Raw genomic sequence first — 24,747 nt, 5'->3', positions numbered from 1 at the left:
GAAAGGATAAGGTAGTAGGTGATTCGAAAGGCCTCTGTCTTTCTTTTCACAGCCAGTCAAACCAAGCAATACTGGCCGCAACAGACCAGTGGTCAGAAGACAGCTTCATGTACTGAAGTTCCAATGTCTAGAAACGACTACCAGAATCCCAGGAATAGGTTTATTTTGGCTTATCCACGCACACACATATATCCCCTCTGCTCCCTCACTTCTTTTAAGTAGGATCCACCAGCAACCTGAAAAATCTTACTGAATGGTCTCAGAGCTCAGTATTCACCAATGTAGAGATCTCATCCCCGCAACCCCCTACTAGGAATCAAGGGATTCCTTGAGAAGCGGCAGCCCCCTGGAAGAAAGAGACTAGCTAGAGGCAGGGAGGTGGAAGAGCACAGAAAGAGATTCTCTCCCCATTTGCTTGCAATGCCTTCTCTATCCAATGCTAAGCAGGGCTCAAACGGCAGTTATAGTCTGTCTGTCTGTCTCTGAGACTCAAGACATAGTGGTAGCACTGGGGATGCGTGGAGCGCTTTCCCGTTAGCGCATTCAGGGAAACCGAATCAGCCCCAGCTCTGGGTCAGAAGGCGGAACTGCCAGCTGGACTTGAGCCCTGAAACTTTTCTCTTGGGGAAATGTAAGGAGAGGCCCTAGAGAATGAAGGACAAATATTTCCTCCCCCAGACAAGTGAGCGCGTTTTGCAGAGCAGCTCCAGCAAAACGCACGCACCACGACCAGCTCTCCGCTCAACGGCGACTCAGGCCCGGCCCGGCACTGCCAAGCCTCCCGCCGGCCGAGCTCCTCCTCCTCTCCCCGGCGGCCACGCCCACTCCAACCGGCGGGCTCCAGGCTCCGCCCCGCCGGCTGCCCGGCTTGGCTGGTTTCTGACTGCTGCTCTTGCCGCATGCTGTTTCGTGCTGTTGCCGGAGGAGCTGGAAGATGGCGGAGCCGGGGCCGGACTGCAGCGCGCTTCTGGATGAAGAGCTCTCCTCCTTCGTCTTCAACTATCTCGCCGACAGTCAGGTATGCCTTTCGGGGGTCAAAGCGAGCCTCGGCGGGGCGCAGCCGGCGTCCGGGTCTGGCGCGCTGAGCTGTCGGCGGGACTCCGCTGGGGGGCAAAGAAACTGCGCTTCTGGGGCTCAGGGACCGCAGGGCCACCCCGCCGGGCGCCGAGGGGGTCTCTGTTGCAGGGACTCCAGGATCGATGTGCCGTCGCATCCGGATCTGTTAGGGAATGCGGGGTCCAGGGATCTCAAGCTGCCACGCGCTGTGAAATCCGGGGTTCAGGGGACCCGGATCCGTTATGCAGCAGGGATTTGGGGGCGCAGGACCCCCCGATTTGACATGCACTGGGGGGCTTGGAGCACTGGAAGTTGCGCCCACTGTGCATGGAAGGTGGGCGCCGGCGCGGGAGGGGCGGGGGCTTGGGGGCTCAGAGGCAACTTGTGACTGGAAGTCCGGGGCGCAGGCTCCCCGGACTAGCCGTGCACGGAAGCGGAACGGCGCGTTGCAGGGAGCCGGCTTTAGATCCGTTGTGCTTCTCTCCTGTCTTACTGAGCGGGAAGTGAGAGGGTGGAAGGACGTTTGGTTTCTCCACAGCGGCGTCTCATGGCCCAGACGGAGGACGACAAGGAAACAGGCACGGTTGTCCTGACAAATTCCAGCGCACCCAGGACTGGAGAGCCTGTGTCCGTGCAAGCGGGGAACTCGGCTTCCCTCCGGACTCCAGACAGAGGCGGGGAGGGAAGCTGCACTGCTACAGGCAGAGCGCACAACCCGGCGGAGGAGCGACGAGAGAAGCTGCAGCCAGCCGCCCTGAAGGCTCGCGTGTGCTCCTCCTGCAACAGCCAGAGACGATCTGCCGGAAAGGAGGATAATGTGGCCGTCTCACCGAGAGACTTCCGTGACCGGCGGCCCCGCTCCTGCCGCCCCCCGCCCCGCTTCCCCCAGGGCGAGAGGAAGAGAAACTCGAGGAGCCCGCATACTTTTCCAGCTCCACGCGCACGTGGACTAGAGGCTGACGCGGCCGCTGCCCCAGATTCAAGCCAGCCTTCTCGCTCGCGCCGTTAGCCGCTTGCAGACGCGGCGTGCTATGCATTTGGTCCGAGGTGGCCAAGGAGAGAAAAAAGTGCGCTCGTTTAATCAGGAACGCCGTCCCCCGCCCCCCCCCCCCCGAAAGTGCGGCAGTTGCTTTGTTTCCTCCAGTGTAGGCGGGCAGGACCGGCAAGCCGATCAGCCTGTGGAGCAACAAGAATGGACGGATGCTGAGCCCCCTCCCCGCTTCTCTTAGAGGGATTTGCTGGTGGGAGCTCTAATTTCTTAGGTTGTGCTCGTCGTGAGTCATGTGGCTCGCTGCTCTCATACCTGCAGCTTTGGAGTGCGGGCGAGGGAAGGCGGTCTGTAGTTGCTACAGAGAAGCAACTTCGCCAGTCTCTCCTTTTCGGACAGAGCTGGCTGTTAAAATCAGATTAAGGGCTTCTTGGCAGCTCTTGCTCTGTCACGAGCAGGGTGCCTGCCGGAAGGGCAGCGGGCTGCATTCTTTTCTGTGAAGAAAGGCAGAGGGGCTACAGAGTCAATGCTGCAAGACCGTCATGCATCTCTCAAGCCTGTTGCAATTGCAAAGAGTTTTCCATGGTTACGATTCCACTCCCTCCCCCCACACTCTCCCTTTTTTCTCATAAGCAGAGATTACTAAACAGCTTTGATTTGGGCCGTGGCATACTCTTTCCTCCTTCCTCCTTGTAGTTATTCAATTGCCTAGAAGAGTGTGGAGTAAAGTCAGCTGAGTTTGTATTCCAAGCAAGCAACGGAGCCCTGGACTTGTTCAGTCTGTTGTGTCTCTGATGCGCGTGTGCCAGACAGAACCAGGCTGGGCCTGTTCTAGGCTTGTCCCGTGCAGTCTGTACACCTTCCCTCTGGTGCCAGTGCTGGTGCTTTCCAGTTTGTCATGGGACATATTGGCTAAGAGGACTTTCAGAATTAACTAGCAGATGCTGACAACTTGATTAAAGAAGTAAGGGCAGGTTATTTTGTAAGCAGGAATCGCGGTCTGCCTTGCAACGGAGTTCTTTACGTGCTGCTGGAAAATCATCAACTAAGAAACTCCAGTGGGTCAATAGAAGGCATGTTTGCTTTTGGAAAAAAATGCCGTATAGACAGAGTTTAAAAGGCTGCACAAAACACTGTGCCTCCCTTTGACAAACGACACGATTGCGGCATCCTTAAAGCAGTTTCTCCATTACTGTCATGCGGTTGGGACAATTGGGATGTAATTGTGGGGGGAGAGACCAACCTGAGTGTTTTGTGTTATGAATGAAAAAGCTTCTAAGTATAAAATTCCTGAAAATCCCAGTTTTCTTCCAAAAAGTAGAGAATCTATACTGACGCCATGCAGCTCAGTTTCCCTACGTCCCATCATTGCTAATGTGTAACTCAGAAAGTATATTATGGTAATCTCTGGGTTGCTGTTGGCTTGCTGCTACAGGCCCCTATGCTTGGAGGTACTTCCATTCTTTGAATAACCCTTTCTCCTCCTCATTGGTGGGCAAGGGTTAAAGTCTGGAGTAAAAATGGAGCAGCATGTGATTTCTTTGCATTAAACAAAAGTTGTCAACGTGCCTTGCATTTTGTACCTTAACCTCTGATGAAACTGCAGTGAAGGCTCCAGCCTTGGCCCATCATCACATGCTTTGCTTGTAACTATAAGAAGGAGGTGGTTCCTGGGCTCGTCTCTGACGTCTCTCCCCATGACTACTATACTGTACGAGCCTCTGCTTTCAGCTGGGCTGCTGAGTTTTCACTGGAATCTAAAAGCTGCTTCTGCAAAGCCCCCGGTGTTCCAGCACAGGATCAGATTATTCTAAGAGGCTAAAATGTCAGGAGGTGCTGAGATAATAAAAATATATTACCCGTTCCTTTCCTGGAGACCCTGAAGGGTTTCAGTGTTTCCCATCAGACTTTGTGGCCTACCCCTCCCCATCTTCTCTTTGCAGCAGCGTTGCAGAAATTCATACCAGGGTGCTTCTGACTATCACATAGCCCAGGTGAGCTGGAGCATTTCCAGAGAAGTGCAGTGAAATTTCACCCTGATTTGCCTTGCTGACTTCAGTATGGAGGTTTCGGCTCGCCTTTCTAGCTGTTCCGTGTGAAGGGAAAGGATGCTTCTCAAAAATAGCTGCATTGCAACAGATAGAGATTAAAGGCCTTTTCTTCTGCAGTCTGATTTTTCATCAAAATGGGCTTATTGTGCAGCAGGGTGAAATGTATGATTTATGCACAAGCTGGGATATGCGTTCTGGCCTTCTCATTTCAAGTTTGTAACCCTCCATTGCTAATTCATCAGGTGTTGGGAGGTGTCAAGGAATTACTGGCATCAACTGCTGAGGAGATAGGAGTTAGAGGCTCTTTTCTGTTTTCCTCCAAGCGTGCAAGAGAGCAGTTTGACTTTTCCTTTTGTGATTTGTCGAAGGAAGATAATAACAATGCAGGCCGCCACTTGGAGCTTCCCCGGGCAATATTTCCTCCTTATTTTCTCAGCATCTTGTTAGCAGCTCAATTAATTAACGGCTGGAGAAGTAAACTATTATTGACTAGAACAAAATGGTTTGTCTTCTCTCAGACATGCACATACTTCCAACTCTGCCTTGGATTCGCCTGTTGCTTCTTTTGGCTGGAATGATGTCTGTCTCTTGGAGTGTGTGTGTCCCCATCAGTTAAATGAGGTAAAAGGGTGAGTATTCTTTTTCTTGGCAGGCTGAGGAAGTTCTTCCTGGGCAGAATAATGTGCCAGGTGATTTTGAATCCTGGTTCTGAATGCCTTGGTTAACTCTCCATTGTTTAGGAAAGTCCATTTTGCATTCTGCTGAACTTCTCCTGTCTGTTTCCACGGCTTATTGGAGAGAAGAGGCAAGAGAAGGGGTTCTCTTTTACCTGTTTCACATTTTCCAGCCCTAAATAGGTGTTTGATTGTGCAGTGGCATCATCATCTCAGCTCATACATGTTTCCACCCACATTTGGGGCAGGTGTCCGGGGCTGTGTTTCTTGGGCCCTATTTGTGGCCTTGATCTGTTGTAGGCAAGGGGGTGGCAGTGGCCTTTGTTGGTTGCTTGTTTGCTTCATTTAGAGAAATGAAAACCGGTGCTTCTTTTTAGCTTTCATTTTAACATGGCTTCAGAAGCCTTGAACCATAAGAGACTTGAGATGAAGAGTTGAACTACATAATCAAGTCCTTCCTGGACTCTTCTGCTTCAGATGAAGGCAGGGGATGCTATTTTGGAATGTCGTTGAAATTGTGTAGAGAAAGCTAGCATGTCAGCATGAAGGCTTCCCATCTTGGGATTCTCCCATCAGGATCATACTGTACATGGAGGGGGGAGTATTTAAATGCTTTATCCCCAGTTACAGCCTGAACGGTACAGACTGACGCATGAAACTTTTGAATATGTTGGTTGTGTCTAAGACAACACTTCTAAGTACACTTGCTTGAAGATGTTCCACAGGAATCAGTGGAACATTTCCAGGAAGGTGTACATAGAATTTATACATAAGTCAGAAATCATGTAGTTTGGAAGGGCAAAGGCAGATTACATATACTCTAGCACACCAATTCCAGACAGGGACCCTCCTTCAAACCCCATATGATGGCATGAGACCCACTAAGTCGCAAAATAGCAAAGAGTCCAGTAGCACCTTTAAGACTAACCAACTTTATTGTAGCATAAGCTTTCAAGAATCACAGTTCTCTTCATCAGATGCAGAACTGCGTTACAAGCTTCTGATGGAGTCATGTGACATCAGAATCATATGACAGGAAGAGGAAGAGCCAGAGCTTTGACCTAATTGCTGAGACATGGGGATTCCCTACTAGGAGAACACACAGAACATTCAAGGATTGAGTTGTGGGGGGGGAGGTTGTTGGCAAATGATAGCTTTTGTATGTGTGTGGATCACTGGAGTGCTGGGGGTGAATGGGCTTGGGGAAGAGAGAAGGCAAGGGAGAACTGTTGCGAGGGGTGTGTGTCTGTCTGTCCCTGGACTTGCCTGTGCTAAGGAATCCTCTTCATTTGTAAGTGATCTTGCTTGGACAGTCATCTCAGTATGTGTGCAAAGAGAGGCAGAAGACATGGTGCTCCAGCTTTTTGCACATGTGCACTAGCAGCAAGTCCCTTTCCAAAAGCAGCTGGAAAAAGGTGACCAGCAGCCAAGGTCCTGTGACCCATTTGAGGGTTGTGATCACTGCACTAGAAGGAGCGTATTTGAATGGCATTCTGTTGTAAATGAAACTTAGCCTAAATTGGCTTGTTGGTATGGTTCCCACTCAAGGACTTCAGTGCCAGACAGTTGTATAGACTGGATATTTGCAAAGCATATACAATATGCACAGCAGCTAAGCCAAAGTCAGGGCTGATTGTCCTGAACCAGGATTGTCCAAGATAATAATGGGGGTATTTAGCTTCTAGGAAGTTTTTTCTCCTTGGAGTTCTTTGCGGAGACAACTAGCAAATGAGCAAGATGTGACATATGCATCTGATTGCTGTTGGCTAAGAGCTGATTGACACAGAGGGCTCCGTGATGGTTATTTATTTATTTATTTATTTAGAACATTTAACCTGTACCATTTGATTATTAATGGGCTGAACTACGCAATTATAGGGACTGCCAGTTTCACAGACTCATGGATACAGAAGTGCATCATGAGCAATCTCCTCCACCCCCTTTCCACAATTTGGCAGTGAGACACAGTGTTATGCAATGGCCTATATCTGTATCTGTCATCTGGCAACTGTGTTCCAGGGAATTTCCACAGTTAGGCACAGTGTGTAGTCCCCAAAACCAGTGGCTGTGTAAGAGAAAGCCAAATATGAAATGAACTGGGTAGCCATCAACAGATGGCAGCTCCATTTGCACGCCCCTGCTTCTGTGGCGTAGATCTGCACAACAGCAACCATGTAGACATGGAGCCTGATATTTCATGCACTTGCTTGGCAGAATGATGCGGTTTTGCTGGCAGTGAACTACCTTTTTCTCCCTAAGCCATGCGAAATGTCAGTCAGCCAGCCAGTTCCAGAGTTGGCTTGTGGCACTACTGTCTGTGGCTGACATTTGTATCAGCAAATGGCTTTTCCCTTGACAAACTGGATTCTCTTTTGGACATGTGGCACCTGCTCAAAGAGGCTTTGGGGGGTATGGTGTGCTGCTACTGCTTGCAGTTAGGGAGATTCTGTAGGTATATAAGCAGGTATTTCTAAGTACTCAACATCCTAGATGTTGTACGAATCCATAGAATTTTCCCTCTCCAAATAAGGCTATTTGTTAGACTAGGGGATTTTCACATAATGGTTTCGTACATACAGCAATTTTGGTGGCCGTCTAGTGAGTATATACATATGGACCTGCTATATCAGAGAGGTTATTAGAGATTAATAGTGAACATAAACCAAGATCACAAATTTCTTTTGCCTCCATCCTACAGTTGGAGAGTGAGGTGCACTATATTTTTTCCCCGTGTATGTTTCCACAGCAGATGCTGGTTGGAGGGAGCCTCGCGGTGTTCGCTGCTGTATACACCTTAGTTACTGGCTGTAAGGAAGAGCCATGTATGCGACCCTGAGCAACGTGGAAGAAGAGCAGGATAAAAATGTGCTAGATAGCTATATAGATCTATGCCATTCTGAGTTCTTTGAACTAAGGAGGGAATAAAAATCTCATGACACTAAGATGAAAGTGTACGATTATATGCCTTTTATGAGTGGGGCGGGGAGAAGCAAAGAGAACTAATGTATGCTTGGCAGGTCATAGGCACATTTGTACCTACACAGTATTGATTTATTAGTTCCCATCATCTATGCTGAGCAGAGCTTGAACAGCAGGATATAACAAAACATATAAATAGAATGTTTGATAGTCCTGTGTCACTTTGTAAGTATCTATGGGATTAAACAGAAGAAGCATGCAGTTGGCTTTAATTTTTTTTTGTTTTGGTTGATAGGTTTATTGTTTTCCAGGCAGCTTCTTGTACTCTTTCTGTTTCCTTTAAGAATTTCTCAGTGCTTTCTCCCAGTCTCCTGGGTGTTAAAGAAAATCTCAGGGGAGAAAAAATGGACAGCTTGTATTGACGGACAAGTGATTCTATGTGAAAGAATATCAAATCAGGTTTATTTTGAATCACTAGAGCTGGGGGGTGGCTACGCTTCTTCAAAGCTTACTGCAGAGCTTCACCCTCTTTCCCATTTCAGGGCAAGTCAGCTACGTTCCATTGGCTGGGAAGGGAAGCTGAAGCCGCTGAACATGGTTTCGCAATTGCTACCACTAAAGGATGGCATAAAGAATGGAAGAGGGCAGAAAGAGCTTTTGGCTCCATGTTGTAATGAGACGTTATGGCACTAGGGATGCTGAAGTGCTATTCCTCCTTTGTTCTCAGTGGGGCTGAACACCACTGTGGTGGGTTCTCTTCCTCACTTTGGAGTTTGGGAGAGCAATAACAGATAGCTTAATTTAGAATTGTAGCTTCCCACACTGGCAGTAAAATGAAGGCAGGCCTAGTATCTTTTTATTATGTATTTCTAAAGTCTTTGCTGCACAAGTGTTAAAAAGGCTGGGAAGAAAGCTGTCTTGGGTTAGACAGCTCACTTCCTGTTCTGGATTATTGAGGTGTTGTTACCATCTTAATATATCACCATTTGTTATTCTGTGGATACATTCTTAAATTGCCATACCTACAAGTAAGTCTCGCTGAAATCAGAGGGGCTTACTGCATATTACATATGGCTAGCATCGGAATGCGCAAGGGTCTGTGATCTTATTCAGTGAGCTATTGGTAGACTTTACTCAGTCAACTGAAATACTAGAACCTGAGATGTCACCTGGAAGCAAGTCCCACTGAATAAACTGGAGTTTACTTCTGAGTAAATATGTGTACCGTGGAGCATAGCAAAGGCATCTGTGCATGTACTGTTAAGGAATCTTCTCTCCACCTTGTGAATATTTTTTAATTTCCAAGTAGTTAAAGTGGAGCAACTTTTGAATCGCCTTGTGAAACAATACATTGGAGGTAGGGGTGTGTCTGTGTGTTTGTCTGTGGGAGATTTTTGTCTCTGAGGGAAATTTTTGTGTTCTCTGTTCTTTCAACCTCCTTGAAATCACTGGTTGTTTGGTCTTCTATGTGACTGGACACACACACGCGCGCACACATTTTAACATATAGAAATATTTTAATATTTGTGAACTCCTGGATTATTTTCGGAGCAGAGGATCAGAGAAAACAATCCCAGTTACTCTTTCACTAGGTGTAATGAAAACTACCTGTGTTCTCATTGGTGGTTCTTGTATTATACAAGTGAAACTGTGGAATATAACTTGAGTACTTTTAACAACTGGGTTGTTCAGTTTGTATCGTACTACCATTTAGGAGAGATTGTCCTAACTCTAACCCAGCCCAACTTGGTGTGAATGATGTAATTGGTGGAACAATTGTTAGGTATATAGTAATACAGCAGAATGTAAAGGGAAAAGCAGACAGCTACCCACATAGGATAAAATTGACTTCTGAGGGATAGCCCGTCTGTTTGGATCAAGAGTAGATAAAGCAGGGCTAGAGGGATCAATGGCCTGATGCCATGTAAGGAATTTCATATGTACTTAATCCTCGCACAGAATGGAAATCAACAGCAACCTGTACATGGGCTTTCTCTGTGGTGGCCCCTACCCGGTGGAATGGCCTGCCTGAGGAGGTCAGGAGAGCCCCTATGCTCCTGGCTTTCTGCAAACGATGCAAATCCAAATTATTCAAAAAGGCTTTTTTCTCAGCTAGGAGGGCGGTATTGTAGGAAAGGGGTCCCAGATGTTTCGCTAATGAGTTAGGGACCATAGACCTTACCACTATGTTGCCTTATGTATTATCTGTTGCTTTAAATATGTACTCCTATGTACTATCTGTGCTTCATGTTGTTTAATGTAAGTCCGAGAATTGATTATGTTCTGTTTCAGCAATTCTTCAACTCCATATTGGATCTTTGCTAATGCTATGTCTTTAAACTTGCATTTATTTACCCTATGACATTTTTTATGGAAATGTTCTTGACATTGTATGGAAATGCCTGCCCTTGTCCTTGCTATTGATTGTTCTAATCTTCACACTATGTAATCCGCCTTGAGTCTCAGTGAGAAAGGCGGACTATAAATGATATAAATAAAAATAATAAAAATAAATAAAAATGATAATAAATAAGACAGATTTCCATGACGGGATGGTGATACCAGTAACTAAATTTTAAAAGAAAGTAATTTTGGGGGATGGTCCTCTGTAGGCTGCCTTTCTGCTGAAAAGGGGAATTTCAAACTACATTATTGTGTCTTGGGATTGGGGATGGGGATTTCTGATACAGTTTTAATTTAAGCATCTTAACAGTAAAAACAAGGGGAAAAGAGCATTGGGTCACACTGGAAACTTACTTGATGAACATACTCAAGACTTGAGGGCAAATTCCTTTTGGTTAATCATTGTGGTCTTGATTAACTGGCCTGATAAGAGCATATAAGCCCTCTTTACAGGAAGTCTCAAGCCATCTTCTTAAACCAAGTGAACCCCAAATTTTTTAGCACAATGTGTATGCATTTTACTGGGTCTTCTGCAAGAGAATTCCCCAGTGAATTGGGCCCTAGGAGAGCAACTGTGGAGGTTCTTTCATGAATTGATTGGAAGACAGATTTGTGCCCAACTCATCCTGTGCTTTTCTTCACATAACTAGCAACAGCAATACAAGTATCACTTTTAAAATACAAATAAATTGTTTTTAAAGTACTGTATTCCTGGTGATCAATGCTTTTCTAGCATCACTGTTAGAAAGTTGCCCAGGCTTTGGTTTCACCATATCGTCTTGTGAACTTAGCTTGTCAAAAAGACTGGTTTTGAGTGATTAGGTTTTGAGTGACTGGTTTTGATTGATTTAATGCTGTGAAGAAAATATGATTGCTATAGTTATAGTCCTGTAGACCATTTTACGGTTTCCTAGTCAAGAAACAGCTTTGGACTATGTATTCCCTCCGACCCATACTCAATGAGTCAGGCCACCACAGTTTATGCCTACTATAGCCTCATTCATCAGGTCCAGATCACGAAGAATGGGCTGTAGTCAGATGTTGCCGTTGATCATCTGCTTCTAGCTTTAGCTTCTGGACGATATTCCAGACAAAGTGATAAATTCTAGAGTGTCCCAAATCTTCAAGCATGAATCTCAGATGCAACTCATAAATGACAGAGTACTGTCAGCCTCAACCTCTTCTAGACACAGATCTACTTTACATGTGATGAGAAACACAGAGCTGCCTACTAGATGCATCTCAAGCTTCTTGTCAAATCTCATTCCATATCCTGAACAAAATTGGTTCCACTGCATATTCAGTTACAGTAACTGGTGTGCAAGGAAGAAATGCTTATTGATGGGAGACTTGTATTTCCTAAAGCAGTCTCCACTAAACTCTTCAGCCAAAAAGGTGATTGATGCAGTAGCTGCATGCATTTCTTTGGAAGTGCTGGCTGTTTCAGTCCACCCCCAGCAACCAATGATGGGGAACAGGGAGACTCAGGGCCAAGCTACAAGTGACGAATGACACGTGAATGGCAAGTGGATTGAGTGGAGGGTAAGTGAACAGGGAGAAATACACTTGCTGTTCAAGTGTCATTCATTACTTGTAGCTTGGCCCGCAGCAGCATAACCCACATCTGAGGGTTTTTCATTTGGACTACAAGTGCTTAAGTGTCATATCTAGACCCAAAGCTAAGATTGACTAATTCTTGAAAAATTATTTATTTATTTATTTATTACATTACATTTCTAGACTGCCCTCCCCGTCAGATGGGGAATAAACACGTGCAGCTGGAACTGAGAGGCAACTACTTATTCAGCAGCTATCGCTACTAAACAGAAAAAGTTAGAGATAGATGACAGCTACCTGCAGTATCCACTTCAAACATAGGCTTTTTGAATGGGAACTGAGCAAACCAATTTAATCAAGGTTGCCTGGTTAGCACCCAAGCCAGCTTTGATGGACTTTGTAGTTCTCCTGCAGATGAGTGAATGAGAAACCACCAGTGGAGAGTTGGCTTTTAATTGGATTTGTTTTATGGTTGCAGTTATTGAGGTACAAATGCCATTTAATTATCCCATTAATTTAATATTAGTGATAAAATGCAGAAGGCATTAGACTGCCTCTCCCCTTTTGCAAAACACAGCCATAGATTCAGTTTATTATGTGTTGCACTTCTATTTAATTTGGGGCTGGTGTTTAAGTTGAGATACGAAGTTCGGGAGACAACAAACTACAAATCTGTTCTGAATGATTTGGCTGTAATGGAACCTTCCTTAGTGAAAGAGTTTGATTTAAATGACCCTTGGTCTCTCTCTGCCATGCAGTTGGACTCACCTCTACCACTGAAGGTGCAAGTATTTCACGTGGAAGAAGGAAAGCTGTTTCAGTGTTTGCAGAATAGGAATCTTTTGAGATGACCAGGTGGCATCCAGAAAGGAAACACTTCTCCCCTTTCTCAGTGTTCTGATTCCTTGTGTGTGTTTTTTCACTTCTGACTTTTCTCCAATTCTGCTTGCCTGTCTGTTATTATGAATTATTCACTACTATTGTTCTTATCCTTCTGTCTATTTCTTGGTTGAGAATTGAACTGGCAGCAACTTCATTTGCTCATTGCTCTGGTCTAGCTTCTTGAGACGCAGGTTTAGTGTCCCTGGTTTCTCTTTTCCCAGTAGCTGTTACTTATGTACATATTATGGATTGTTGACATGATGTCATGTTTTAATTTAGTGCTGTCAAAAAGCTCTGCACTGTCACGCAGAGCATGGGTTTGTGTGTATGTGGTTGTGTGTGTGTGTGTGTGTGTGTGTGTGTGTGTGTGTGTGTGTGTGTAGTGGAGGGTATCTGTTTACTCATACTGCAGGAACTGGACACATTGCATCAGTCGTTCAGTAAGCAGCTTGCATCTTTTAGGTGCATCTGCATACAGTTGGCTACCTGGCCTCTGTCACTGTCTCAACCTGGATATGACACGCTGTTATGTACCATGACTTCTGTTTGCATCAATGCTACATATTACATTGGCCAATATGTTTAGTTGGCCTGATCAAACACAAAGATGAAAATGTGAATTCCTCAACATGACATTCTGGATTGGGAAACTTGCATATATTACAGAGCAGTGAAATTATACAGGTTTGCATCATTGTAGCAACTAAAAATTAATTCTGTGCATTTTGGGGGCAAAGGCTACAGTTGTTGAGTCTGAATGGGGGTACTGCTAATACTGCAGAGGTCCTGATCTGGAATCTTTCTCTTTCTTCCCTTTTGCAGTGGAGGGTTAGTATTTAAGGTCTAAAGAGACTGGGCTAGGAGGGGGTTCAGTGTGAAATCGGTATGGTTTCTGTGTGAAGTGCAGGCTTTCCTTTTTGACTGGTTCTTCATAGCTTTTGCATCAGACCCCCATTTCTTTCTTTGTTCCTATGAAGTTTCCAAGATGCATCTTTTTGCTTTCCAGACTTGACCCAAAGCTGTCTTTCAGGCTCAATCACCCTTTAGTAGCTGGGTTGTTGTGCAACTTTTTCTGTTGCTTCCTGCCTCATTTGAAAAGCAGCTGCCTTGTTTTCTTAATCCCGCAGCATATTAAATCCACATCTAGTGAGGATTCTGTTGGCTTAACTCCCTCTTAGGCATAACGTTTAGTTTTGCCAAAGCATTCCAAGATAGATCCTGAGATTCTTTAGCGCTTTGGAATATCCAGGCATTAATTCACTTGAGAGCCGCAGTGGTGCAGTGGTTGAACTGGGCCCAGGGACACATCGGTTCGGATCCCTTCTTGTCTTGGAACTGACTAGATGACCTTGAGCCAGTGAAAAAAGGGAGGAGGGGGTTTCCCTTTGACCATCAAAAAAGAGTTACGAGATCTGCATGGACAAAAGCCACATGGGGCAGGGACTCTAATAGGGTGAACCAGGATTAAGGGGGACATTTGGCTGGCTCCAACCCATTCTCTCTCAGCCTAAACTACTATACAGGGTTGTTATGAGTTGAAATGACAGAGGAAAGAAATACATAGGTCACCCAGACCTCTTTAGAGAAATGGCAGTATAAAAATGGAGTGCAGTACACAAACTTAGAATAGATCATACTGGGAATTATCCAGCTAATTATCACTGATAATTACTAGCATTTGGTGGTGGGATTGTAAATTTTTAAGTTGGGGTGACTTTAGAAATAAGGTGGACCATGGCTTGGCAAATTGCTTTCATGGACATAAAAAAGTATGATAAGGAATCCATGCTGCCCAGCTCAGCTGCATAGTAAAAAAAAAAAAACATTCCTGCCTTTCCTGTGGGCAGGTTCCTTGTTCAGCCAAGACTGTGATGGGGAAGGCCATAGTGACATCTCTGAATAATGAATTCTAGAGCCTGCCACACATACGACATTTGGGGACAGTGGGAAAACAGTACAAGGCGAGTGCCCTCCATTGGTTTGACATGTAGGACGCTGAATCCATTAAAAAACGAAAAATGCATTTAGCGCTTTTAATGAAAAAAAAAATCTGCAGTTTGCCCTTTAAAAGCCTGCAACAGAAAGGCAACTAATGGGTGTTATTTCTGTTACTTAGAGATGGCTTCCTGAGGCTGTTTTTAGCTGCCGCATCATTCAGTTGTTTGGCTGAAATATTTAGCAGTGGCAGCATGGGAGAGACCCGAGAAATATCAGGAAATGTCCCTGTATGTTCCTCTTCTGGTTGTGACACCGACTTTCCCATTGCTGAGGATCAGTTGTTCATTCTTTCTCCTCATACAGCCATCTCTGCAGCCGGAACTCGCTGGAACAGATTTTGCCCAGAAGGATATGGAATCTCTGCCACTGGAGGTTTTTAATGAGGCTACAGAGACTCCTGTCAGGGAATACTACGTATTATTCCTGTAGCATAACGTGCAGGTGTGATTTATACCTCCAACTGGTTATGTAGTTAGGCTGAGGGAAAGCAGTCTGCCTGCAGGCCATCCACAGTGTCATGGCTGAGTAGGGTCTTCAGCCCACCATGCCTCTCCCTAGCAGTGGCCTTGAGCGTGATCTTTTCGCATGAGTATGCTTAGCCCTTGGGATCCCTTAAATGGGCTTGTTGCTACCCTTTTGACGATGGTAAAACTGGCTACAAGGAAGGAGAGTTTCTTCTGCTGAGACTGTATCATGGCATCTGGCCTGTACCATATTGTGCCCCTAGACACTGTGTCACTACATCACACAGCACAGCTGCTGCTTGCTGGCAAGAGCAGGTAACACTATGTCACAAGGCTACATAGACAGGAATACCCACCTGTAATATAATCTCATCAAGCAATGGGGCCGAACCTTCATTTCTCACATCTCGACTTCCTTTTATTTGGTCTCTGTTTCCTCTTAACGTTAGTTTTGAACTTGAGGAGAGAGGTTGTTCCCAGTGCTGGGATATTTGCTTTTTAGAATTGGAAAGAAACTATAACATCCCCTCCCCGTCCCCTGCCATAAACTGTGGCAGACTTGCCCCTTTGTCTCCATGTTGATTGCATTGCTCATTGCCCAGTACTGATCGTGTGAATATGATCTTTTCCAGCTATTTTCACTATAATAATACTTTCATATATTTTTTAAAAAGGTCCGGACATTGGCTATGCCTTTGCTCTGGACCTCGTTACTTAGACAAAGAAGGACAAGGCTTCACCTCTAGTGACTCAGGGGATGAGACTGACTGAGTTCATGCAGACCATGAAAGAAATAGGGCAGGAGAATAAGAAATGTGAAAGGGAATGATTATACATTGTCAGACTAGCGCAAACCACTCACAGTGTGGTGAGATTGCGTCCAAGCCTAGTAGCGGGACTCTGAGCCCACATCCAAAATATCATCATCTTCATCTACAGTTTGCCTTTCTCACTGATTATAAATATGGTAAGAAAGAACTAGCCAGTCAGTCAGGAAGCAAATCACAGCGTGTGATAAAAAACATTTAAATCTAACTGCAAAGATTCCTAGTGAAACAGAACAATACACTAGAGCTGGGCAGATGGACAGCAGAAGTGTCTTCTTTTTGCACAGACCGGAAGACTGTGTGATGGTGTTTAAAGTGTGAAATGTATACTTTGTTAATAATAGTAAAGTGCATTAACTGAAGCGGGTGAAGATTTCTGAATGATCATTAAAGAATTTCAAAGTTCAAGTGTGATTTGTGTCTCAGTCATGCAGAGAGTTTGTCTGTTTGGAGAGACTGAATTTTCTCAATTTAATACTCCCTCCGCCTGAATAGAATATGATTCGTTTATCATATTATGATTCTGGATAGGATGGGACTGGTACTAGTCAGAAGGACATTATAGCAGTATCTCCTGCTTCTGTGAATCAGTTGAGTCCCTTTGTGCTTTGGAGCAAGGGTCACGTTTCTGACCTGTTATTCAAGGTTTATGATGACTGTGATTGGTGAGCATATCTTATATCCGATTTTTAGTGTATAGTTTTAATTTTATGTGCTTCCTTTTTTCAATGATTCTGCCTTCAGGAGTACTTCTGTGCAGTCCCAAGCAGCAGTCATGGAAAAGCAGTCATTCGCAGTAGGGCAGCACTGATACTGCTGTGGCCCATATGCTCCCCATTTTGGTCTTGGGCTTGTGGTAACCCATTTTCTCTAGAGAGAAGCATCATTTGTTTTGTGTAATTACCTGTGCAGCAACAGGAATTGGCATGAGACACACACTTTGTGCTGCCTGAGGCTCTACAACTGTCTGTCTACATGTGTGTGTAATATAGTGAGAGAGACTCTCTTTCGTGTGCAGATGCTTGGACTCAGGGTTTCCTGATTTAGACTCTGTTATTCAGCCAAGCTGCTTGAAGTGCTAGCTGATCGGTCTTGTGATCTGGTCTCTGACTGACTGGAACGTGCACAGGATAAGCCTTGCTCTATATTTTCCACAGGGATGCAGAAGATCCCTTGGTTACTTGACTGTTTAGCTCTGTGATTTTCCTGTTGTTGCCTTTTAAAGGCATCAGTCTGTTCATAAAGGAAAATTTGTTCAGAGTTTTGATTCTGTGTGGCTCATTGCCCCCCTGTAGAGTGTGTTCTCTTTCTCTCTCTCTCTCACCCCCCTCCACACACACACCCTCCCTGTCTTCCCCCACAACATTACCACACCAAATGCTGTTCTGCTTTTCTATCAATGTTCCTCGCTTGCTAGTTTTCCAATTTATTCACACCTGACAGCATTATGTACCACTGCTATTGAACTACATCACTGTGATTGCAAAGTGTGCAGATGATTTCATGCAAATATGTGTACATTCAGAATTGATGGATGTTCAAAACTATCAAAAGTGTTAACCTATGAAAAGAAGTTTCCTTCCGTCTGTCTGTCCTTCCTTCCTTGATATTTTTATGAGCTTTCCTTTCTGCATCTCCCATGGCCCAGTTCTTCCCCTGTAGTTCGACTGCCTAAAAGTGAGACTGCAGCAGTTTGAATATAGGATTGCAACTCCAGCTGACTATGAACTTTGTTTTGTACCCTTTTCTAATGAATGCTTGTTTATGCATAAACATAAAATGCATCATGCAGAGTTTGTTCCATGGCTCTGCTATGGCACCTGTTTTCAATGTCTGGACCCCAAACTGAAGAAAAAAATAGATGAAAATGTCTCTGAATAAATACAGAGTGCCTTTCTCTTCTCAGAGTGCCTATCTATAATCTTCACACATTGGAGAGGGATTTCTCTCAAGACAGAATTGACATCCCTTCCTTGCACACTTTCGGGGAGGCAGGATTTAAGCACTGGCATGCTGCTATCTTAGAGCCTGCTTTCATTTGCTATTTTTGTTTTTCGCCACCCCGTGTCTGCTTAGGTAGACAGATGCAGAGCTTGTACCCTCCAGCCAGTAGCCACCTGGTCTGTCTGGGTCCAGAGGCTGAGAAAGTAAGCCTCTGCAGTGTTATGCTGTGCCATCGGAACTTGTCATGCGTACAATGCAATAAATAGGACCATAAGCTTTTTATGAAGTCTATTTCCACTCTTGGATCCGGGATTTAATGCATGGCTGCTTAGAGAGGCTGAGGATTTCAGAGGTCAGCCAGGCTAATTGCAAGGATGAGAGCTGCTCAGGACAAGCAAGGCTGCAGAATACTATGCATGCTAGAGAGCTAAGCTGACCGTGAGAGACACAGAACAAGGTTTATCCTGCAGGAATCTGGCTGGAGCTCTTAACAGTCTATTTGCCTATCCATAAAACAGGCACGTTATGTCACATTACATGTACTTTTCAGAAAGGGATCAGAAATTGGAGAAAATTCTCTGGCTATATTCAGTAAACAGTGGAAGCTTTTTGAGATGGGGGCAGTGCTAAATTCTAAAGGCATGTCCTATGAGAGAATGTTGTGTAGCTTGATCTTTGTTTTCTGTCATGTGTATCTGCAAATATCAATTTGATACAGAACAGTGTTGCTAGCACCTTGTTCTTCGATCAGCATAAGGTGGTTGAGTGTCCTTGAAGATATAAAGCCTTTTGTTAGAATGCTACTAAAATTGGATGGGTGGCAAGAAGCATCCAGAATTCCTTTGTCTGTAATGTACACTGTGCCTTCTACACTTTGTAACTGATTCTGGAATTTTTATATAGAAAAAGTTTTTAGCATGGCAGAGGTGGAGGTTGTGGTTCCTCTCAAGAACATGCCCATTGTTGGAAGTTCTGGTGCTCATGAAGTTCTGGTGCTGAAGTTCTGGTGCTCACCTTCTTGGTTTCCACCAGGGTGGAGTGGAGATTTCATTAGAGTCAGTTCTGTTGTTTGACTTTCTGTTTTACACACGCACATGAACACACACACACACACACACCAGGTAAGGCCAGTTCTGGGGGCTCTCAGTGCTCCTGTGCAGGAATCCAGATAGACAAGCAGGCAGCAGGACATTAGGAGCAGGGGCTGTCCTGAGTGATTTACAGGTATGTAAAAATATGTTATCTTCCTTCCCCTGAGGTGCTTGATCGACTGCCAGGCAAATCCCACATATAAAGAGCAAATGCTAGCCTTCCCTCAGCTGGCTGGTTCCATGATGCTGTGAATTAAGGTACTGCTGCAACTATTTTTCTGAAGGTCGATCCAATGACTCTAGTTGGTAGGGAAAAGAATCACCTGGCATTTTACCTAGTTCCTATATGAAATCCATCAAGTGGTATAAATCCTTTTGAAAAAGGAAAGCATTGAGTGTTGTGCAATAATACCCCGGGGCTCTGCATCTTGAAGAGAATTTTCCCAGAATGCTTTGCCTGGTCAGACAAGGAGAGGTGCCATTCAGTGCATGCACCTGCAGGGATTGCTTCTAACTAAGGCTGAGTTTAGCAGTTGCATTAAAGTACTCTACTAATGCAATCCTATGCAGAGTTACCCCAGTCTAAGCCCATGGAAGCCTATGGGCTTAGACTGGAGTAACTCCACATAGGATTGCACTGTACATGTTATTCACAGCCCAGACTATAGGCCACAAAGGACACAAACGGAGCAACCTCTATGAAGAAAGCATTGAGAAATAACTTAAGCCCACTGCAGTTGCCATATTCAGCCCACAATGAGGCATTTCTGCAGACAGGGCTAACAGTAGAACCTGAACGATTTCAAAATCCATCTGAACCACCACGTCTTTAGTAGGAATCTTTTAAAATTCAGCCCACTACAGAGACTGATGTAGTAGATAGGTATGCAAGTAACTTATTGTCAACTTAGGTAAATCTGAGTTACTTTCCTTTTCTAATTCCTGTGCCGTCTGCTTATTTTCCTTCACAATCCTCTTGCCATTGTCTTGAGAAGAAGTGATGATGTTGTCATGGTAACCAGCATGGCTGCCGTCTCGTCGTGCAGCTTCCATGCAAGACACACCAGTAATCTAAAAATAATAATCCCTTGCTCATTTCTTTGAGGAGCTGATCTAGGTTTTATTGCGGGATAGGAGAAGCAGATGTTCTTAAGTGGAGAAAGTGAAGTTGGATGCTAGGGCTCCTGCCTTGACAAGGCTTTGAAATGTCAACTACAACTTGAGACAGAAAGGTGGAGGGGGGGGAACCCATGTGATGTTTAAGTGATAGCTTAGTAGCAGTTCACTTGGCAACACTGAAGTTGTTTTCACCTACACGTGAATCTCAAGAAAACACATTGTTTGTATGAAGGAGATTACATTAGGAATTAGAGTGAACATAGTGTGGCCTATGGCAGTCTGTTGCTTGCTGCAGTCTTTATAATGGAAATCACAACAAACCCCTCATAAAACATAGTAAGGCCTAATTTATTCATGCCTGTATAGTAATATGGGAGCCTCTAAGAAAGGTGCTATATAGAAAATTAAAATATCATCCTCCCCCATATTTATTTTCCTATATTCATTCATAAGTGCCCAATTTTGTCATTATGCTAGTGAGTAAATCTAAAGACAGTCCACCAAAGTCCCTGGAGTTTGCAGGAGTGAGATCTATCTTACCTCCCACTCACCAGACGGTTTAGTTCAGTGTCTTGCCAACTTTTTTTGTAGTGTAGGAAGCAACTGCTTAAAAAGTCCTCTTTATCAAACTGAAAGCAAGATTGTTTTTTTCAAAGTGGTTTTTCCTATAAGTGATTAATCGTGTGACTTTTGTTCCCTCCTAAGGGTGCCACCTTTGTCTTCCCTCAGGCTCAGAATGCCCCATACACATTAAATCTTCTTCTGCATATTTCTGAGGGGAACTGGTTGGCCTTTTTTAAAAACTCAATGCCAAGAGCAGAATTAGTAGGAAGTTGTATTTGCACAACTGATCTAAGAGAAGCCTTTTGGGGGGTCTTTTATTATGAGACCAGGCTTATATAGCCCTACTCTGATTGCCCTGTGAGCCTTTTATTTCAAGACATCTGAAAGCAAAATTTGATTTGCTATCAGAGATGCAATTCTTAAATCAGCCCAGTTTTTTTTACCTGGACTTTGGGATCAAGGTAGAAAATTTAAGTTCTGCTTCACCATCAGTTAAATCGCTTCAAGTTTTTATTCTGGCTAAATTATAGAAGCATTGCATGCACGTTTGTAAAAGTGATTTCCCCCCCTCAAAGGATGTAAAGCAAACGTATCATTTTCAAGAACCCTTATAATGTTAAGATTTGTAATTCGGTAATCTTTGGTTGTGCATCCCTTTACCTCTGTACAGTTCAAATGGAAATGATAAGTTACGTCTTCTGTTTCTCAGAGGGTAGCTGAATTAGTCTTCTTCAACCAAAACCATAGAGTTTTTGACATTTCATTTGAACATTGGAGTATTACTGTTGCAGCTTTCAATTAGAAAACCCATCCAGAGACTCATTTTCCTGCACACCTGCCCTTGATTTTGACAAAATCCTCCATACCACTTTGTAGGATGATACAGACAACAGAGCAGCTTTCTCAAGCTGTCTGTATGGCTTCACACTCTTTCAGTTAGACTGTGCAATGTGATTGTCAGATGCTGGTAGCAGTCTCACAGGAGTATTCAAAGTCTTGGGCTCAGGTATATTGAACCTAAGTTTTTGGGTTTGCCAATCTCAGCTTTCGGAAGTGGAGCTGGCACGCAACCTCCAGCTCAGTGGTAGAGCATGTGCTTTTCATGCAGAAGACCCAGGTTCAGTCCCTGGCAGCTCTAGTTAAAGATCTCAGGCAGGAGGTACTAGGAAAGACTTTCTTTGTCTGAGACCTTGGAGGGCTGTTGCCAGTAACTGTGCTCGGTAGACCAGCAATCTGACGTGTGCGCTCAGTTTCTCAGCTAGTTGGAATCCCATTGATGCTGGGATATGTTTTTTGGCTCACCATATGAGTAGAGCCAGAAAGAGGTGATTGGAAATGTATATTTAGCAAGGCCCTTTTTCTCCTCTTCCCAGCTTCAGGCAACATCAAAAGGTGGCCCTTCTTTCTGCTTTCCCTGCTTTCATTCTGTGTGTCTGTTTCTCTTCTTTTTATCCATCGCGTGTTTTGCAGCCAGCATTGTAGAGTGACAAGAGAAAAAGGAGAAGCTTCTTGAACCCTTAACAGAGCTTTAATGGGGACAGCTTTTCTTACCCTTGTGAGATGAGGGCAGCATCTGACAAAATGGTTTCTGCAACACAACCATTACTGTCAAAGCCTGTGTGCATTTACTAAGAGTGAGTTTTGCTGACCTTGCTGGGGCTTATTCCCAAGCACATTAGTAGAATTAAAGGAACAACAGCCCTGTTTGGGAACTACTCATCCTTCTTACTGTATGCATGGCAAGAATTTTCCCATTATGAAGCACATAACCAGCAGTGCCAAAGTAGCTAGCATGGGATAGTGGACTGAGTGTATGACTAGGATCCTGGGAGACCCAGGTTTGAATTTCCACTTTTCCAAGGAAGCTTGCTTAGGTGACTTTGAGCTAGTCACAACCTCTTGGCCTAACCAACTCACAGGTTTGTTGGAAGAATGGGGAACCATGTTCTAAGCTTCTTTGAGTCCCCATTGCAGAGAAAATGGTAAATAAATAAATGCAAATGCATGCAAATACCTTAGAATGGCAGTATTGAAAGGAATATTTTTATAGAAGAAAGTGCGTGCATAGTTTTTTTCACTGTAATTAGTATTTACAGTAGGAATGAGGATTTAAACTTTTGCTCTGCATCCCCTTGCCTCCTCATTTAGGAAGGGCTATCTGCAAAATAGATTCATTCAGATAAATGCAATAGATACACGTCTGCAGAAGTGACTTTAAGGGTATACTTATGAACAGCCACAGCTAGTGGAAAGGCCACATGCATGTGGCCATGCATGCAGAGGCATGTGTGTGTAAGTCTGCATTTGTATCTGCATGTGTAGCAATGTTCTTGTTATTGCAAGTAATAGTTGACAGTCTGCTTTAATGGACAGCTTTGGGAATCCATTCCAATTCCATCTTCAAGCAGACACAGTAATTAGTGCCACCTGCTTTCTTTCCTTTTCCCTTTCTCTTAGGCAATGGTACAAGGAAGAGGGAAAGGAAGGGGGTGATTCAGGAAGACACTAAAAAACCAAGGTTGCACCTCTGATATTCCATAGTTCCAAGGAAGGAAATGTGGTTGCATCTGTGAGACAGCCTGAGTTTGAGGTTTGGTGATGAAATGAGCACATTCTCTTGTGGACAGACCTGATGATCTGAAGGTGATTTGATTCTCCTGAGATACCCGCTACTTTCATTCACCTAGACATTTATACCCTACTATTCTCCCCAATGGGCCCCAAAGTGGCTTACAACATTGTTCTGTCCTTTTCCATTTTATCCTTGCAACAAACGCCTTATGAAGTGGTAGGTTACGTTGTCTGGCCCAAGGTCACCCAGTGAGCCTCCATGACAGAGGGGAGATTTAAATCCGAGTCTCTAAGATCCTAGTCTAACTGCTATGCAATACTGGCTCTCTCTTACGGTCCTTTTCAGTGAACAAAGCAAAACTATGAGCTGTGTTTGCCAACAGGGAAGAAGCTAGACTGAAGTTATTGTTAATGTTAAACAGGTTTCTAATGAGATGCGAACTGAACTGAGGTATTGTTTGGAAGAATAGCTCCTTTGGTCGTTGTAGGGTTGGATCTGAGTGCTCAGTGTTTGGCAGAGTTTGGTTTTAATATGGCTTTGAGCCACTCTGTCACTATTTTTATATTAATGGAATAGGATCTTATTTTGAAAAGAAATGGTGGCAAACACTTCCTTCTTGCTTATTTCGTCAAGAGTGGAGTTGCCAGGTTTAAAAAAAAAAAAAAAAACACCTGAAAGTGGAGTTAAGCAATTAAAGTTCTCCTATTATGTGTTAGGAGAAAAAACTTCCTTTGCTAAATTTCTGAGTGTCAAGATGCTGTTAAAAGATACAAGAACAGGGCTAGGGAAAAAGTCAGCAACTAGTTGTTTGGTTCTGTCTTTGGCTGATTTCATTTGGTCATCTTACCAGTTAGGGTAAAAATGAAATGTGCCTTCTGTTGGAACTGGTGGATATACAGATTTTTAAGCCACCATCTGGGCAATTCTAGCCATTTTTGAAATCTGCAGTTCCAACCCTATTGAAATCTCCATTGATTTCAGCACTATAGGGATGTAGTCCTATGCATATGTGGGAGTAAGTCTTCTTGAACTCAGTGGGATTTATTTCCAGGAGTGCAGTACATGTATTACTCTGCATTGCACTGTGACCAAACCTGATAATCTCAATTGTCCTTGACAGGTGCTCATCCAATCTTTGCCTCTGAGATCCCAGGTTTCTTGGCAACCTCCTTTGCCACTTTGTTGGGAATCTTTTCCCAAAAATCCATTCCCTTCTGTCTGGTGGCAGTGGAAGATTACATAGCCTTCTTTGTGGCTGTTTGTTCTGGCAGTGATTACATTCTCTCCATATGTGCCATTCTTCTAGAAAATGCCTAATGAGTTGCATTGGTCTCCCATCATGTTTTGTATTAATGCTGGAGGGAGATTCATCCTATAGTGTAGAGCCCCTAGTTCTAACCAGTTCAAAATGTGACGACCAGCTTTGGAATACTTGTTACTTCTGGTATAGACTTGATTGCCCACTGACTTGCTTCAGCATGATGGAGAAAAAGATAGTGGATTTAGCTGGAGATTACAGACTTGGTGTTAAATGAAGCATGGCTGTACCTAATTACATTTCAGATGAAATGCTGCTCTGCTATGGTGGAGCATAAATTGAACTAGAAGACTGAAACAGATTGCAGGGTTGTTGTGCCT

At 44.2% G+C, this 24,747-nt stretch overlaps 1 protein-coding gene across 1 annotated transcript in view; it reads left to right on the top strand.

The window, feature by feature from the left end:
* The first annotated feature begins 923 nt into the window (after nucleotides 1–923).
* The window catches only part of PPARGC1B (PPARG coactivator 1 beta), a 121,968-nt gene continuing 98,144 nt past the window's right edge, over nucleotides 924–24,747 (top strand). The window contains exon 1 of the mRNA XM_054978820.1: nucleotides 924–1,018. Coding sequence (XP_054834795.1) covers nucleotides 935–1,018 — 84 coding nt within the window. The 5' untranslated portion in view covers nucleotides 924–934. The remainder of the gene's footprint in view (nucleotides 1,019–24,747) is intronic.

This window comes from Eublepharis macularius, chromosome 4 (genome assembly GCF_028583425.1).
Source record: "Eublepharis macularius isolate TG4126 chromosome 4, MPM_Emac_v1.0, whole genome shotgun sequence".
Classification (NCBI taxonomy): domain Eukaryota; kingdom Metazoa; phylum Chordata; class Lepidosauria; order Squamata; family Eublepharidae; genus Eublepharis; species Eublepharis macularius.
This window is presented reverse-complemented; position numbering and strand designations above follow the sequence as displayed.